At 45.6% G+C, this 18,017-nt stretch overlaps 1 protein-coding gene across 10 annotated transcripts in view; it reads right to left on the bottom strand.

The window, feature by feature from the left end:
- LOC147718541 (synaptotagmin-like protein 2) overlaps window positions 1-18,017 on the bottom strand; it is a 684,078-nt gene that overhangs the window by 280,102 nt on the left and 385,959 nt on the right. For all 10 annotated transcript variants that reach the window (XM_086918473.1, XM_086918472.1, XM_086918471.1 and 7 more), the window contains one exon: window positions 7,020-7,134. In XM_086918473.1, the coding sequence (XP_086774599.1) occupies window positions 7,020-7,134 (115 nt within the window). The remainder of the gene's footprint in view (window positions 1-7,019; window positions 7,135-18,017) is intronic.

Here is an 18,017-nt window from a genome sequence, read left to right as displayed (position 1 = left end):
GAGCTTAAACTATGGGTCTCACTGTAGGCACCATAGTAATGCAGAGAGTTTATACTATGGGCCCCACAACAGGACCCACAGTAAGGCAGGGAGCTTAAACTATGGGTCTCACTGTAGGCACCATAGTAATGCAGAGAGTTTATACTATGGGCCCCACAACAGGACCCATAGTGATGGAGGGAGCTTAAACTATGGGTCTCACTGTAGGCACCATAGTAATGCAGAGATTTTATGCTATGTGCCCCACTACAGGACCCATAGTGATGCAGGGAGGTTATACTATGGGTCTCACTGTAGGAACCATAGTAATGCAGATAGGTTATACTGTGGGCCCCACTACAGTAAGAAAGGGAGGTTATACAATGGGTCTCACTGTAGGACCCATAGTAATGTCGGGGCTAAGTCCAAAATAGGTGACACAGTGAGGGTTTGCCTAGATGCAAGTGTGACAACAGGCCACCCTCTCCCCAGAGGAACCATTATGCACTATTAATGCATTGTATGAAGAGAAAAATAAAGAACACCAATTAAGTGTTAAACTTGTGTATTTTTCACAATGTGGCATGTCATGCAAGTAGTGTGTTTTCTGTGATTAAACATACAGGAGTAGTACCAAGGAACTAGGTTCCCATGGTCCTGAAGAAGAGTCATAGGAGCACGGCTTGAAACATGTTGACCTACAAATCTGATATTTGTAAAATGCAAACTACTCACCCTTATGGGTCTCAAGGCTCTGGGGGCCATCATGGAAATTAAGTGAGCTATTGCCCTGAGTCACATGGTGCTGCGCTGATCTTCCGCCGGAGCCAGGGATCAAACCGTGAGCCCTGTGCTCCGAAGTCAGCTGCCCTGGCTGCTGCACCACACCTCTCAACCTATAGGATCACAGTTACATTACCAACCTTGCCTTCCTAACTACCCCCTATTTTTTACTCAAACTGACTATAGGCAGGAATAAAATAAATATACCTACTAGCCAGGTATTTTTTACATGGCACCTTTCTCCACTCCCCCCCTTTTTTATAAACACCTTCTTTATCATCATATAAAGACCAGCAAGTGTTCCCACATAGGTCGTAGGTCGCAGCACGCCCGATCCACAGCGGATCGGGATTGACCCGATGATGAAGCATGTTACTAAGGGGTAACCCTGGTGGGTGAGGGTTTGACAAGAAAAACATAGTTTCTTCTGACACAAGAGAGTTATCAGGTTCACAACTACTGGGTTCTCTGTTTTTGATATAATTCTTTGCTATGTAACCAGGACCTGCGCATTTCAGATGTGGGCTCAGATTCTGAGATGCTGTGAGAAAGTTATTTTTATGCAAACTGGACTTCTTGCAAATAACAATATATTTTGAATTGAATACCATGGGAGAGGGGGAGTCAGTGTATCTCTCTAAAGGTGGAGGGTCAGTGGCCTGTGCTCAAACTCCTGGTTATTCCTTTAGATGGCTAGTTAAAGCAGAATGACTGTAAGTATCTGCTAGTGACGGGAGGGAGGCTGGATGAACTGGATGGGAAGGGCCTATATGGCAGTTTGCACAGCGCAAGAGTGCTAGTGACCTGGTGGGTGGATTTTCATACTTAATGCTGGGCTGTGCTCTGTAGAGTGCCACTGAAGGAGAAACGCTCTAGAAATCCTGCTGCTTCTACTCCATGACAGCAGTTTGCCCTCAAAGGGCTCTTCCTGGCAAGGTTCTCACAAGGCCTAGGGCAGGACTGAGTGGGTATCTGAAAATATAGACATCTATTCAAGCAGTAGTTGAATCCTAAGTGACTGGCAGATGTTCATGGGGGACAGCTTAGCCCCATCCTCTTAGCAGAATGTGTTGGTTTGGACCATTTGGCAACATGTTGCACCAGAGTTCTTAACCCCTTAAGTGCTGCTGACGGCCAATGGTCGTCAGCAGCGCTACCTCCCCAGTGCTGCGCACGACCATTGAACGTCCATTCAGCACTAGTTCTAATGGACAGCGCAGCACTGGGGAGAAATGTTTACACGCAGCTAAGGTGTTAATGCCATCAGTAAACAGGACAGCTTGCTGTGTCACAATAGTTGGGAAACCAATATTTTGGGTAGATATAAGAACCATGTTGCACACTAACTCACCCTGGGTGGATGCTAGTCCCATGTCTGGCAATAGGCCAATAGTAAGCCTAGGCATATCTCAGCTTGGAAGTTATTGCTCCTCAATTCTGGTTATCTCTTCAGCTAAATTCATAGTAATAGTGTCCATCAGGGCCTTTGGGGCCCTACATTACCCATCCCTAAATACCGATCTCTTTTTGACTGTAAGAATGGGGAACGGGTAAGTGGACGTCACTAGGAGCAGCACCAAGATAGCCTGTTGATGCATTGTGCGAAGAACAGAGTGTTTCAGAGGGTCAGCTGTATATCACTTTTGATAAAGTAGAACTGGAGAGGTCACTAGGACATGCATTGATGCATGCTACATGTAAGTTTACATATATATAGGATGATCCAATAACAGGTCTGGTAGGTCTGGTTGTTCCTATTCCTCTGGAAGTATTTCCCAATGTTCCCACATTGGAATGGTAAAGTGCACCCATGTGCATAAACCCAGTGAAAGGTAGCTATGGCTGTAGTTATTGGGAGTTGCATTTCCAATGTGAGAACATCCATGAAGTGCCAGTAGAATGTATGTGCTCTTATTGGGGGACAACATTCTCTCAGACCCGCAGAAATATACTCTTGGTTGGCATGGGTTGCACCACCACTGGGGCAGAGAAGGGTACCCCGCCTACCAATCTTCATCTGTATGAACTATTGCTTAGCTTGTAAAAGAGATTTTATGTCTGAAAAGTTAAAGATAGAAGCAAATAGGTATAATGTGATTCACTGGCCTTTCGCAAGTACAAGTGTCTACTTACACCCTTTAGTTTCTTCAGCATAGGGGGAGGTATAAGGCAAGTACATTCACCATGAGCTTGAAAATAATACATTGTTTATAAAGGAATAAATGCAACTTTGAAATCCCAACAAGTTCTTCTAACCTTCATCTAGGAAGAAGGGCATAGGTACTGGTCCTCACAAACCATCCAGCACCCACTCCTCTTTACAGATTTGTATTCTTTATTACTTATGCCAGGGTAGATGGTTACTACATCTGAATTTTGAAGACCTCTCTTATAGCTCTCCGAAAAAGCAGTGGGGCAGCAAACTCGTGAAGCTGCACAACAATCTTAAAACGCCAAACTTGTGTAGGTCTCTCCTTGGACTAATACTGTCATTTCAAACTTTATTTCTTATACAGTGATATATACTGCTGCTTCTCATTGTGAAATATCTGTTTAATTGCCATGCATCATTTATCTCATTAATTGAATAACTAGTACGATCTTGTCATTGTCTTTGCAAAATAAAAAGTAGGTTCTCACCCTGTTGCTACTTTATAGTATCTCAGGTCCATGGTCAATTATTTTTTAAATAGAAAGTGGAGTCGGCCATTATGGAATTCAGACTGGTGGAAATTGGCAATAATATGGAACTCCCTCCAGTAAAAGCCAGCAGAGCTCAGGCAGGTCAAATTGCAGGTACAGGCCTCAAGCAGCAGGGCAGGCCTCTGAAGAACAAGGCAGGCCTCAAACAGCAGAACAGTCCTCTAGTAGAAGCAGAACAGTCCTCTGAAAAACAAGGCAGTGGCCTCAAACAACAGGGCAGTCCTCTGAAGTACAAGGCAGTCCTTCTGGAGTCTTCCATAAGTCCAGGAGTGTACTAAAGATTTGGTCCAAGGGTCCAATATTTTTAAACCTGGGGCTACCTTTGAAGTGGGAGAAACTTCTAGAATCACCCCCACATCTGGAATGTCCTTCCTCCCTGGCTCCAAGAGGTCTAGGGTGACAATGGACTGGTGTCAAGTTCTTTGCGAGTGTTCTGAAGCAACCCCTTTGGAATGTAAGTAGGGCCCATCCTGTCGACATGTAGCCCCCTTTTGTCTCACTATCTGGTAAGAATACACAAAAGTCAAATAACACCCGATCATGTGACCCAGGACACACACTACGGGCACTAAGGGCCCTATTACGATGTCAGTTGGTGAGCCTCCGACCACTCATCGGAGGCTTAACGACCGACATCATAGGTTTAAAGTCCGACCACCTAATTACAATGTAAGCGGTCGGAGTTTAAGCCCACTGGTCAGACCGACTGTCAGAGGCAGTACGTAATCCCCTATGGACGGCGTTTCCCTGTGGGGATTATGATGTCTGTTTCCGACAGGCTTTTCATGTTGGGCTTTCTGACATGAAAAGCCTGTTGGAAATCGAGTTTGGGGGGGCCCTAGCAGGGTCCCCATGCCTCAGAGGCCTCCAGGTTGGGGGGTTCCTATGGCAGACCCCTGTTAATCCCTTCACTGCAGTGCAGGGATTAAATAAAACTCCAATTTGCCAGCGGTCGGTTTCCAACCACAGCCCAAGCTCCGTTAGAGAAAGGGGAGCTTTTGACCACACAACCACAGCACAAGCTCCCTTTAGAGAAATGGGAGCTTGTGACCCCACCTTGTGCAGTCGCATCGTAATTGCGATGTTGGGACCGCCAACAGGAGGTCAGTCAGTGCCGAGACTGCGGCATCGTAATGAGCCCCTAAATGATTAGGGAAAAGAAAATGCCAACTTTCTAAAAGAGGTACTAGCAGAACTGTGACATAAAATCTGACGTTACCATTAGTGGAGAAGTGTGGCTCAGGGGTTAGAGGCGGCAGACCCGGAAGCTGAGATTGGTTCTGGACCAGGGTTCAATTCCCCGCCTCGGCGGGTCTTGGGCTCAAAAATTCCACGGACTCGATAATTCTCGTTCCGGTGCCTACTCGACTCACGGGTTCACACTCTGCGACTCTGGGCAATAGCTTGCTTAATCTCCACTACAGCCCCTCGCGGCGGGATGCCTGGCTTTCACCTTGTGGATACCCTGCTGGGGTTATCTCACAGGGGAATACCAGGATGGGTTCCCAAGGCAAGCGCCTTGATGCCTTCGGGTGATACGTGCGCTATATAAATCGCAATACATTTACATTTACATTTACAAAGAGGGTCTTACATTATAACTCATTTGAGTGCAAACATGACAATCCTACCTGCTCACAATCAAACGTTATCACTTGTTAAATGTAACTAGTTACCCCAGGATTATCCTATGGGGGTGGAGGTAGGACTAGCAGTACTTAAAAACAGATTTGTGAGTTTTTCACTCCAAGAACATGCAAAACTTAAAAGTACAAGTCCAACTTTTTGAATACATTATACGATGCCCTATGGTCTCTCCAGGGCCCACCTTAGGGGTGACATATGTATTAAAAAGGAAGGTTAAGGCTTGGCACAAAGTTTATTTTGCCAGGTCAAATTGGAAGTTTAAAACTGTCCACAGGCTGCAATGCTAGGTCTGAGACATGTTTTAAAGGGCTACTTAATTGGGTGGCATAATAGGTGCTGCAGACCCACTAGTAGCATTTAATTTACAGGTCTGGGTACATGTTGTACCACTTTTTACTTGTAAGCAAATTAAGTGTGCCAATCAAGTGTGGGCCAATTTTACCATGTTTCAAGGAGTAGACACACGCACTTTAGTACTGGTTACCAGTGGTAAAGTGCACAGAGTCCTACTGCCAGTAAAAATGTAACCAATTGGGAGGTAAGTAGGCAAAATGTTTAGGGAAAGACCACCCTAAGGGCTGTCCGGTCTAACAATAACTGATTACATTTCAAGACTCAAAGTTAAGCAATAACAATTGTTATCATTTCCCAACTTAAATATAGTAACATAGGGATTCATAGATACATCTCATCTGCATGCATTGAACACATTTTAATTGTATTATGTCTCTGTTAAGTGTGTTGTATTATTATTGAGGTACTTTGTGTCTTGTGTACCCTGTGGCACAACTTTAGAGGCGAACTGTGTAAGTAGTGACACAACAATATGTTCCTACCGGTGTAGGCATTAAATACTCAGTAATCTTAAAAGCTGTCTGTAAACCTACGAATTTTAGCTGTAAATAAATAATTTAGCCACATTTTTTGAAAGAGTATTCTTGAAGGAGAAGCCATTATGGAAATGCTAGATTCACTCAATATGCTCACTGGAGCCTTACAATATGCAGTTGTATCTAAACACTTTTGAGGGTTACTTTTAGCTCGCAAAAAGCCCTAAACAAACGAGACGAATGAATAGGAAGAACTGACTCTAAATTATTTAGTACCAACACTGAGATACCATCTACTCACATTATACCCCTACCAAGTACTCCCTCTTATCGACCAGCCAATCAGATGTTCTACGTTTGCAAATATGCTATACTTCTTCTTCAGAAGAACTTCAACATTAATTATGAGGCCGCAAAGGATCCACACAAATTGTCACAACTTTAGGACCCTTTCACCATTGGGTAGACAGGTTCAAACCTAATCTCTTCTGGATTAATTCATGTAAGGAAGTGGAGTGAATTAGTTGTTAAACTCTGGTTTCTTGGGTACTGGTGTGCCCCATCCTTAATAAACAATCAACCATAGTCTCACTTCAAATTTACCTAGGTTGTTCCCAACCAATTCAGAATAACAACGGGGCTTGTCCAGCAGTTCTGTATTTCTCCATTATAACAGAGTGAACCTCAAGTGGGCAACCCAAAAGTGTGTGAGGATGTCACTGTCCCTGGGCACACAATCAATCTGGAAACTTTGAATAATGACAGAGGGGAGTCCTCATTCTCCTATGTGCACAAAAATCTCAATTACAAAACTGTTGTAAATATATGAAAAGATCTAACAATAAAAAATGTACAAATAAGACTGTTCAAAAGATTATTCCTCCAAACAGAAGCTTTATGAAGAAAGCAAAGCTAAAAGTGCCGGCCAAGCAGACATTTCTGTTGTCAGTATTAGTGGTGAAATTGGTAGCTTAGGGTTGGAAAGAGGTCTTATCTGCCATGAGATGCTTTGAGTGTCTCAGTGGGCTAGAGTTGGACTCTGTAACCTCAAGCAGAGTCATTCCTCCAGTATCTTACCTGTCCTCCTCCAGATGGCTGATGGACTCAGTGAGTAAATGCATGCTCTGGTCACTGGGTGGCGAGGAGCCTGGGTGATGGTCTTCACTCTCATATCCATCCCTACAAGTGTCGCCTGGAGAAACACAGAAAAGAGCACAAATCATTAGGATTAAAATGCAAACTTTTTGGGAATTTTTATGAAGACATTGACTCAAATATATTACACTCTTACGTATATTAAATTATATCAAAAGCACATGTGGAAATTTAAAATTCCAATTACTTCCCTGTCCCCGAATGGCTGTCAACATGGGTCTCAGTATTTCTTTGGGGTGGGGAAATAATGGGGATTACAAGATTTTGGTGAATACGTATCAGAATAAGTCTTTCTGTGCTGATTCACTCATGTTTACCTAGGACGTTCGCCAACAGGTTTCGGCTGATTTTTTTGTGAACTTCTATAACTCCTGTTTATGACCACCCATAGTGAGGGTCCTAATAGGCAAATATGCCTCTAAATAAAACAGTCACCTACTGCTGTGTGACTCTACAACATGAAGCAAATGGCAACGTTCTTGAGGGCACGTTCCTACATATAATGTTTGACAAAGATAAATTACAGGATATAGTAGTAGATCCCTATCCAATAGAATTAATCACTAAACAATAGACTATTCTCCTATATCCAATATATAACGTGCGCTATATTATATGAAACACAAAAAGCAATGGAACAGATCACTTTGATCCCTGTCATTGCGAGTCCCAGAAACGAAAATGGTGCCCAGATTCCAAAAGCTCGATGGAGGTCGGAAAAACGATACTAAAGAGCGATAGTTAAGCATATAAGATAACATACATGTGTCATACAGAACCACGTGTACTCGGCTACGGTTAATAGTTTTCGTTAATATTTTGACATGCTATGCCATATGAATACCTTACAGAGATCTGAAGTTTGTCAATAGATGGACTTGCCAAATTCCTATAAAATGTACCATTTTTAAATTTGATATTATTGATAATAATTGTATCTGATTGTTAAAGCATGCCAGTAGAAAGTTCAATGTCCTCTCCTGTTTCCTCTCGATGTCTTCCTGCCCATCCTAACCAGACCTAAAATAAGTGCCCTTATTCCTACACTGCTCATTACCAGATAGACAGTCAATCAGTACCTTTCCTGGCTGATGGTCAATTCGAATCTCGTTACCCTAGTGTTGGGTCACCACCAAGCTTCATGTCGTCCTGGACTTTACAGGTGCATTTTTAGCTGATGTGTCGTCTGAATGGTTCAAAGGAAGAAAGACGACTACAACTCCCAGAAAACATCTGGTTGCCATGAATCTAAGCTAGGTGTCCTAGTGACATTGAGCGAGGTGTCAAACTCTACAGAACACAAACTTGGTGGTACGTATAAACGGAACAATCTCATAATCCTAGAGAAGACACAGGCCTCTCTCTGTAGGCGCTATTTACTGCAGCTGATAAATAATAATACCAGGGGGTAAGTTACCTATTACAAGTTTGACTGGAATAATATTCAGATGTTGGTGTTGAATGCACCTAAATCCACATGGTACGGTAAATAACATACATATTAGCACGGCTAAATATTGGCAGGTTTGACCTACCAAAATTTAAATAAGCTTGAGTTATTTAACATAACCGATAATTATCGGACAGCTTAAATACCTTTTAACTGATAATTCTGAACCATAGAGAGGGTTTTACGCATAGGTTGGGGTTAACCGACCCACTCGTCAATAGGCTGATAGACCGAAAGCATTGCAGGCCGTCAGGGCTCTCCAAGTACAAACAAATGAACGGACAAGGCTAGCTGCCTATGGCTTGGTCAGCTGCGGTTACCACCTCTGTTGTCCCTTACAGACTTACTTGGTCCATGATCAGGGACACCTACTGCACTAGTGTGGTGAGCCATTAGACCTTCCACGGTCTGAGGACGCTCTGGCAGCCATTTTACCGCACAGTACCTTAGAGGCATTTACTGGTACAGTCGCTGAGGGGCGTTTCGTAGACGATTTGAGGAACATTTTACGATCCAGTCACTGCAGGTCATTTCATGGACTGGTGTATAGCTGGTAAACTATTGCTGGTGGCAGTAATTCCCTTTCACTCCATGGCTGATGAGTTCCTGACAAAAATGGGGTCCATGCTTTTCCTAGTATATTGTGTCTGTGGTTATTATTAGCTTAAACAGATGTGGGGGATACCTGAGAGATGACCATTGCTGTGCGAGCTTAGTATGGCTCAGGGGTACCACTCGCCTGCTCACATGGTCAGAGTTTCTGATGAAAGTAGTTCCCTTTGGCGCACTACTTTTACTCTGTATCATTCCTTATGTGATATCATTCAGAGGGCATCAGTACCCGTGGCACAGGTGCAACGGGTCGATTGGACCGCTTCAAGAAGATGTTTATCCTGTTGATTATCTGCATGTTCACTGTGGGAGAGGGATGTGGCTCACTGGGAGGTCTTCAGGACCAGATGTGAGTGATCTGAGTATCAATTGACACAGACATATACATTTCTGGAGTTTTTATAGAGCACGAACTTGACCCGTTAGGGTATCAGAGCACTTTACAGGAGTCAGCCGTAGTAGACACCAGACTTGGAGGGGGGGGGGGCTGGATACATAAGGGATAGCAGGACAAGCAATTACATTTACATATAAATTTAATGAAAAACGAAGGTCCCAGGGTCCATGGAGGGATGCCCGGAGGTTTCGGGTGGATAGTGTCAGGGTACTCCAGGGGGATGCATTAGACGGAAGTAGAGCAATGGTCTCTGGACGAATAGAAGGCAAACTTTAGGCGAGGAATTTGCCCATTAGTAAGGTTTGGGCAACATGCACATAAATGCATACACACACGCACACACATACACACACACGCACACACACACACACACATAAACAAACACACACAGAGACCAGACTAAAAGAGACAAACCCACAACATACACACATGAATGAGAAATACAAGCAACAGGCAGGCACTATATACACACAAAGGTATTTTTTCACAGACAAAAACACACACGCCCAAACACCTATAAAGACAGAGACATTAAGAGACAGACACAAATATGCATGTGAGAAGGCAGGCCCAAAGACACACACACATAGGCAAACATACAAAAATAGAATTACAAACACATACACACATAAAGCACATAAAAACACACTCGCCCACACAGGCTTCCTCTATGTTGATGACTTTAATAGACTATTTCTTCCATACACTAAGGTACATTTTGTGCAAAGAAAACCATTCAAATATTCAATAAAATAAACCAGTTTAGTGGTTTACAATGTGGATCCCTATTTTGGTCATAGGAGGCCCCTAGGATGCTACTGTGATGTCACCCATACATCCAACAGGGAACCAATGGCGACCTAGCACCTGTCACCTGACCGTAGCAGTTGAACTTACACTATTCTGCGTAAACAATGTTTGACTGATATTACAAGTAATAATCCTCACCATAGTTACACTGGATAAACATGGACAATCCTGGTCCTCCTGTCCAGGTGCTGGCCAACTCTGGAAGTATCCTGGTGGTTTTGTGCGGCGCAGTATCACTCTAGGACTGTCCTGGTCCATTGGTGAACTGCTGTCCCTCACTAGCACAATCCTGGAGTTTGTGTGGCAGCAGTCCCTCACTAGCACAATCCTGGAGTTTGTGCAGCAACTGTCCCACACTAGCACAATCCTGGAGTTTGTGTAACAGCCATCCCTCACTAGCACAGTCCTGGAGTTTGTGTGGCAGCAGTCCCTCACTAGCACAATCCTGGAGATTGTGCAGCAGCTGTCCCACACTAGCACAATCCTGGAGTTTGTGTAACAGCCGTCCCTCACTAGCACAGTCCTAGAGTTTGTGTGGCAGCAGTCCCTCACTAGCACAGTCCTGGAGTTTGTGTGGCAGCAGTCCCTCACTAGCAAAATCCTGGAGTTTGTGTGGCAGCAGTCCCTCACTAGCACAATCCTGGAGATTGTGCAGCAGCTGTCCCACACTAGCACAATCCTGGAGTTTGTGTGACAGCCGTCCCTCACTAGCACATTCCTGGAGTTTGCGTGGCAGCAGTCCCTCACTAGCACAATCCTGGAGTGTGTGTAACAGCCGTCCCTCACTAGCACAGTCCTGGAGTTTGTGTGGCAGCATTCCCTCACTAGCACAGTCCTGGAGTTTGTGTGGCAGCAGTCCCTCACTAGCACAATCCTGGAGTTTGTGTGGCAGCAGTCCCTCACTAGCACAATCCTGGAGATTGTGCAGCAGCTGTCCCACACTAGCAAAATCCTGGAGTTTGTGTGACAGCCGTCCCTCACTAGCACAGTCCTGGAGTTTGTGTGGCAGCAGTCCCTCACTAGCACAATCCTGGAGTTTGTGTGGCAGCAGTCCCTCACTAGCACAATCCTGGAGTTTGTGTGGCAGCCGTCCCTCACTAGCACAGTCCTGGAGTTTGTGCAGCAGCTGTCCCTTACTAGCACAATCCTGGAGTTTGTGTGACAGCCGTCCCTCACTAGAACAGTCCTGGAGTTTGTGCAGCAACTGTCCCACACTAGCACAATCCTGGAGTTTGTGTGACAGCCGTCCCTCACTAGCACAATCCTGGAGTTTGTGCAGTAGCTGTACCTCACTATCAGAATCCTTGAGTTTGCACAGCAGCAGCTGTCCCCCACTAGCACAATCCTGGAGTTTGTGCTGCAGCAGCTGTCCCCCACTAGCACAATCCTGGAGTTTGTGCTGCAGCAGCTGTCCCACATTAGCAAAATCCTGGAGTTTGTGCAGTAGCTGTCCTACACTAGCACAATCCTGGAGTTTGCACAGCAGCAGCTGTCCCCCACTAGCACAATTCTGGAGCTTGTGTGGCAGCTGTCTCTCACTAGGACAATCTTGGACTATGTGCGGCAGCTGTCCCACACTAGCACAATCCTGGAGATAATGCGGCAGCTGTCCCTCATTAGCAGAATCCTGGACTTTGTGTGGCAGCTCTCCTACACTAGCACAATCCTGGAGATTGTGCAGTAGCTGTCCCTCACTAGCATAGTCCTGGACTTTGTGTGGCAGCTGTTCCCCACTAACACAATCATGGAGATTTTGCACCTGCTGTCCCACACTATCACCTTCCTGGAGTTTGAGCAGGAGCATCTGTCCCTCACTAGTACAATCCAGGACTTTGTGCCGCACCTGTCCCTCACTAGCACAATCCTGGAGTTTGTGTGGCAGCTGTCCTACACTAGCATAATCCTGGAGATTGAGTGGCAGCTGTCCCTCATTAGCACAATTCTGGACTTTGTGCAGCAGCTGTCCCTCACTAGAACAATCCTGGAGTTTGCACAGCAGCAGCTGTCCCCGACTAGCACAATCCTGGGCTTTGCACAGCAGCAACAGTTCCCACTAACACAATCCTAGACTTTGTGCAGCAGCTGTCCCTCACTAGCACAATCCTGGACTTTGCGCAGCAGCTGTCCCTCACTAGCACAATCCTGGAGTTTGTGCAGCAGCTGTCCCTCACTAGCACAATCCTGGAGTTTGTGCAGCAACTGTCCAACACTAGCACAATCCTGGAGTTGGTGCTGCAGCTGTCCCTCACTAGCACAATCCTGGAGTTTGCGCAGCAGCTGCCCCTCACTAGACCAATCCTGTAGTTTGTGCAGCAGCTGCCCCTGCGCTATCGCAGTCCTGGAGTCTGTGCAACAGCTGTCCCTCACTAGCACAATCCTGGACGTTTAATGCACTGCTGCCCCCACTCTGACACAAGCCTGGTATTTTGAGCAGCTGCTGTCCCTCATTAGCACAATCCTGGAGTGTGTGCAGCAGTTGTCCCTCACTGGCACAATCCTGGAGTTTGTGGGGCAGCTGTCCCTTACTAGCACAATCCTGGAGTTTGCGCAGCAGCTGTCCCTCACTAGCACAATCTTGGAGTTTGTGCAGCAGCTGTCCCTCACTAGCACAATCCTGGAGATTGTGCGGCAGCTGTCCCTCACTAGCACAAACCTGGAGTTTAAACAGCAGCTGTCCCTCACTAGCACAATCCTGGACTTTGCTCAGCAGCTGTCCCTCACTAGCACAATCCTGGAGTTTGCACAGCAACTGTTCCCACTAACACAATCCTGGACTTTGTGCAGCAGCTGTCCCTCACTAGCATAATCCTGAAGTCTGTGCAACAGCTGTCCCTCACTAGCACAATCCTGGACGTTTTAGTGCACTGCTGCCCCCACTATGACACAAGCCTGGTATTTTGAGCAGCTGCTGTCCCTCACTAGAACAATCCTGGAGTGTGTGCAGCAGGTGTCCCTCACTGGCACAATCCTGGAGTTTGTGGGGCAGCTGTCCCTTACTAGCACAATCCTGGAGTTTGCGCAGCAGCTGTCCCTCACTAGCACAATCTTGGAGTTTGTGCAGCAGCTGCACCTCACTAGCACAATCCTGGAGCTTGAGCAGCAGCTGTCCATCACTAGCACAATCCTGGAGATTGCGCAGCAGCAGCTGTCCCTCACTAGCACAATCCTGGACTATGCACAGCAACTGTCCCACACTAGTACAATCCTGGACTTTGCACAGCAGCTGTCCCTCACTAGCACAATCCTGGAGATTGTGCGGCAGCTGTCCCTCACTAGCACAAACCTGGAGTTTAAACAGCAGCTGTCCCTCACTAGCACAATCCTGGACGTTGCTCAGCAGCTGCCCCTCACTAGCCCAATCCTGGAGTTTGCGCAGCATCTGTCCCTCACTAGCACAATCCCGGACTTTGCGAAGCAGCTGTCCCTTACTAGCACAATCCTGGACTTTGCAAAGCAGCTGTCCCACACTAGCACAATCCTGGAGATAATGCGGCAGCTGTCCCTCACTCGCACAATCCTGGACTTTGCCCAGCAGCTGTCCCTCACTTACACAATCCTGGAGTTTGGTCAGCAGCTGTCCCACACTAGCACAATCCTGGAGTTTGTGTGGCAGCCGTCCCACACTAGCACAATCCTGGACTTTGCGCTGCAGCTGTCCCACACTAGCACAATCCTGGAGTTTGTGCAGCAGCTGTCCCTCGCTAGCACAATCCTGGACTTTGCGCAGCAGCTGTCGCTCACTAGCACAATCCTAGAATTTGTGCAGCAGCTGTCCCACACTAGTACAATCCTGGAGTTTGTGTAGCCGCCGTCACTCACTAGCAAAATCCTGGACTTTGCGCGTGAGCTGTTCCACACTAGCACAATCCTGGAATTTGTGCAGTAGCTATCCTACACTAGCACAATCCTGGACTTTGCGCAGCAGCTGTCCCACACTAGCACAATCCTGGAGTTTGCACAGTAGTTGTCCCTCATTAGCACAATCCTGGAGTTTGCACAGATGCTAACACAATCCTGGACTTTGCGCAGCAGCTAACACAATCCTGGAGTATGCGCAGCAGCTGTCCCACACTAGCACAATCCTGGAATTTGTGCAGTAGCTGTCCCTCATTAGCACAGTCCTGTTCGTTTTAGTGCACTGCTGTCCCTACTCTGACACAAGCCTGGTATTGTATGCAGCTGCTGTGCAGCAGAGTAGCAAGGGTGCCATGGACCATGATGTAGGCACTGCTACTGGAGCACAAAAATATAGCAATTATAAAGGTTCAATGGGCCCTGGTGCCACTGCACCTGCTGCACTAATGGTAGCTAGGCCCCTGTTGCTGTCGCACACTAGCAATTTGCTGGCCGTTTTACTGCAGTGAAGTATCACACTAGCACAATCCTGGCTGCAGTGGCTGTGTCTCGCTAGCACAAGGGGGGTTTGGGGAGCAGCCGAACCCTGTGAGGTCTGCCACCTGGGCAGATTGGGAGGGGTAGGAGCGAGCCGAAAAGCAGCCATTTTGTCGCCCAATTGTAGCCCAACGGGTTGTTATAGCCCAAAGGGTATATTTGGTGGTTTGGCGCGCTCCCAACCACCATTTCAGGTTTGGTGACCTGTTGGCTTGGAGCCTAGTGGCATTTAGCGTTTTTTCCTCCCTCCCTCTTCTTTGGTTTTTTTGGGGTCAGTTTATTTGGGGTCAGTGTTTTTTTCTGTCTACGCCGGTTTTATGGGACAGGTGCATAGGGGTTTTTGTTAATTGTATATTCATCACTTGGAGCAGGTGCAGGCAGGGTTGTTAAAAGTTGGCCAAGATTGGCAGAAGTTTTTAGTTAAGTGTTAGTAGTTTGTGAGCAGGGAAAGTGTAGGCAGGTAGGCTAAGTTGCACCTGTTTCAATATAGTGGCCTTTTACACACACAAGAAATTTGTCTCGGTTTGGCTTGTCCCCCTCCCTCCCAATTATGTTTTTTTGCAGCTGCAGCCCAACATTAACACACCCCTGTTTGTTTCACTGCACTGCTAGTGCTTTCCCACGCTAACACAAATCCTGGTGTGTTGTGCAGCTGCTGTCCCACACTACTAGCCGTTTTAGTGCAGTGATGTACCGCAGTAGTGCGACCTCGCTCATGAATCCACCCCAGGTTTTCCTCTCAGCCTGTGTCTTTTGATGAAAGTCATCTGATCTTGGCAAACATTGCGCGAGGCGGTGACAACAGTTAACGAAAGGAGATTCCGACTGTTCGTGTCGCCACTGGCACGGATTCAAACTGCTTTTTATAATAACAAACGCACCGTAAGTACCAACTGTAACTCAACAAAGGACAGTAAAACTTTAAAAGCCGACCGGTGATTAACGCTTTCCCTGCTTAGATTACAACGCACGTCAAACTGCCAAACATTATCTACATTAAAAAAAAAACGTTGACTATTTTCTTTCTACACGGTTTTGTTTTTTTCGCCTTTTATGTTTGTTGACAGGTAACCGTTTCCAGACCGATCGGAACAAGTAGGCGATCTTTCTCAGTTAAATGTTTTATTATACTTGAAATATTTTATTACAAGAGTTTTGAAACTACGTAATCATTTTCTTTAAAAGAAATACTTTGAGTTCTAAAGAAGATGAGCCTTAAAGTTACTTTTTGGAAGATTTAAAAATGAGGCCAGCATTGTCAAACAAGGAGCCAACTGAGAGAATCATAATTAATGTTCAGTGAAAATCCACGTCAGTGATTGACAAAAGGTGAATTTACATGAACCTTTTCATACTTCTAATGATAGCAGTACATACATGCAAACACTCGTTAGGACTCACAATCTTTTAAAGCTAAACATTGATTTCTTTTAGCTTTCTCCCACATAACCCTTCAATAATGTATTCCTCTTATCAGTTTCCAAAACCGGCATGTAAATCAGAAAATAATTTTGAGAATGAGTAAATCGCCATTGTTGCAAATTTCCACTTTCTGCAAATCAAGACTCTGTACACTTTTACCCTGCTAACCAGCAGTAAAGTACGTGTGCCCCCCCATTAACAAACAGTAAAATTGGTATACACCTAAGTGACACATATAATTCACTTATGAGACCATAGTACATGGTACAACATGTACCCATGGCTGGTAAACTAAACACTACTAGTGAGCTGCTAAAGTAGCAAACCTGTATAAAGGCCTACCCTTGCAACCGGGGTGTGTAGTTGTAAACATCCATTTCGACCTTGCAAAATAACCCTTTTGCCAGATCTAAACTTCCCTTAATAATACTTCCAAATCACCCCTTAGGTTGGCCCGTCATTTCCATTGGGCAGAGTGCATAGTATTTAAAAAGTAAAACATGTATATTTCATCTTTTACTTGTACTGGCAGTGAAAAAAAACTGTTAAGTCGCTTTTCACTGTGGCAAAGTTGATTTTCCCACCCAAGTTTAAAATATTACATTTAATAATTGCTAAATTCCTTTTGGGAGTAGTTATAAAAATGGCCCAAGGACTCATTTTAATGGTAATTTAAAATCCAACTTAATGGTCAAGTTGGATTTTATATTGGTATTTTGGAAATTATACTTTCAGAAAATTGTAAATGTCCTGCCTAAAACCAAAAGACTTTACTGCCAATGTCCAGCTGTCACTCGACCCCTGATAGCTCCCCTGTGGTGATATGTGTATTGCTTTGAGACAGTGGACAAAGGGCACTGGGTGTAAAATGGGGGACTTCTCCTTTGACAGGATGGTATGGCAGATGTGCACAGCCTCTTCTTGAGCTTCAAATGATGTCAACCATGTCACCGGCAGATGAAGCTCACACCTTTTCCTGCCTCCCCTTCGTGTCACCACTGAGGCTGGTATCAAGCCCAGTGGGGGTAGAAGAACTGATCAGAACAGGTTCAGTGGATGGATGAAGGTTTGCTCTCCACCCACAGGCTGGCACTGGGCAATAAAGGAAACCCCATAAACCTCTCCTCAGAACACTAGTGGGCCTGCGCAGATCAGAAGAAGGACTGCCCTGCTGTCTGAAACCTGGAGAAAGAGCAGGCCTGCTTTCCTTGAACCCAGGACCCAGAACTGACTCCAAGAGTCAGTTGGCTAACCTTGTGTTTGTGCTACAGGGATGCAACAAGTTTCCAGAGGCCTCTCTTCATGCAAATGACCAACTGACCAGGTCCAACTGGACCTGTCCTGGATCCTACTGCTGGTGTTACAGTGTAGTTAGTCCTCCTGTCCCAAACCCAAAGAAGTGGGACTTGGAACCTTTTTACCAACTTTCTGCCTTGAGAACTGACGAAGACTGGAATCGCGGCCAAGACATATAATAAGCGCCATCCCAGGGGTGGCATCCCCTCAGTGCACAGCGTAGTAATCTATAAATGGAGTAATCCACACTTAATCAAGGGTAAGAAATGGGTTAATCTGTTTTCAAGAATTTAACTTATTCAATCTTCATAAATTCCTCTTCATATGTGTGTTGTTCACCTGATATAAATAAAATGAAACTTCAGATGAAACAAATAGTTGCTTTCCAACTTGTTGGTCCCAATGCATTTTGGGCTCATGGGAGCCCTTCATCAGGGGAATATTAAACGCCGTTGTCAATCGGTTGAAAGATTCTGGGCCAAGTACACACGGAATGAATCGCTGTGCACTGAGGGGACGCCACCCCTGTGGTGGCACTTAT

This window comes from Lissotriton vulgaris, chromosome 4_1, assembly GCF_964263255.1.
Source record: "Lissotriton vulgaris chromosome 4_1, aLisVul1.2, whole genome shotgun sequence".
Lineage (NCBI taxonomy): Eukaryota > Metazoa > Chordata > Amphibia > Caudata > Salamandridae > Lissotriton > Lissotriton vulgaris.
The sequence above is the reverse complement of the archived record's forward strand: the minus strand, read 5'-3'. Positions and strand labels throughout refer to the sequence as shown.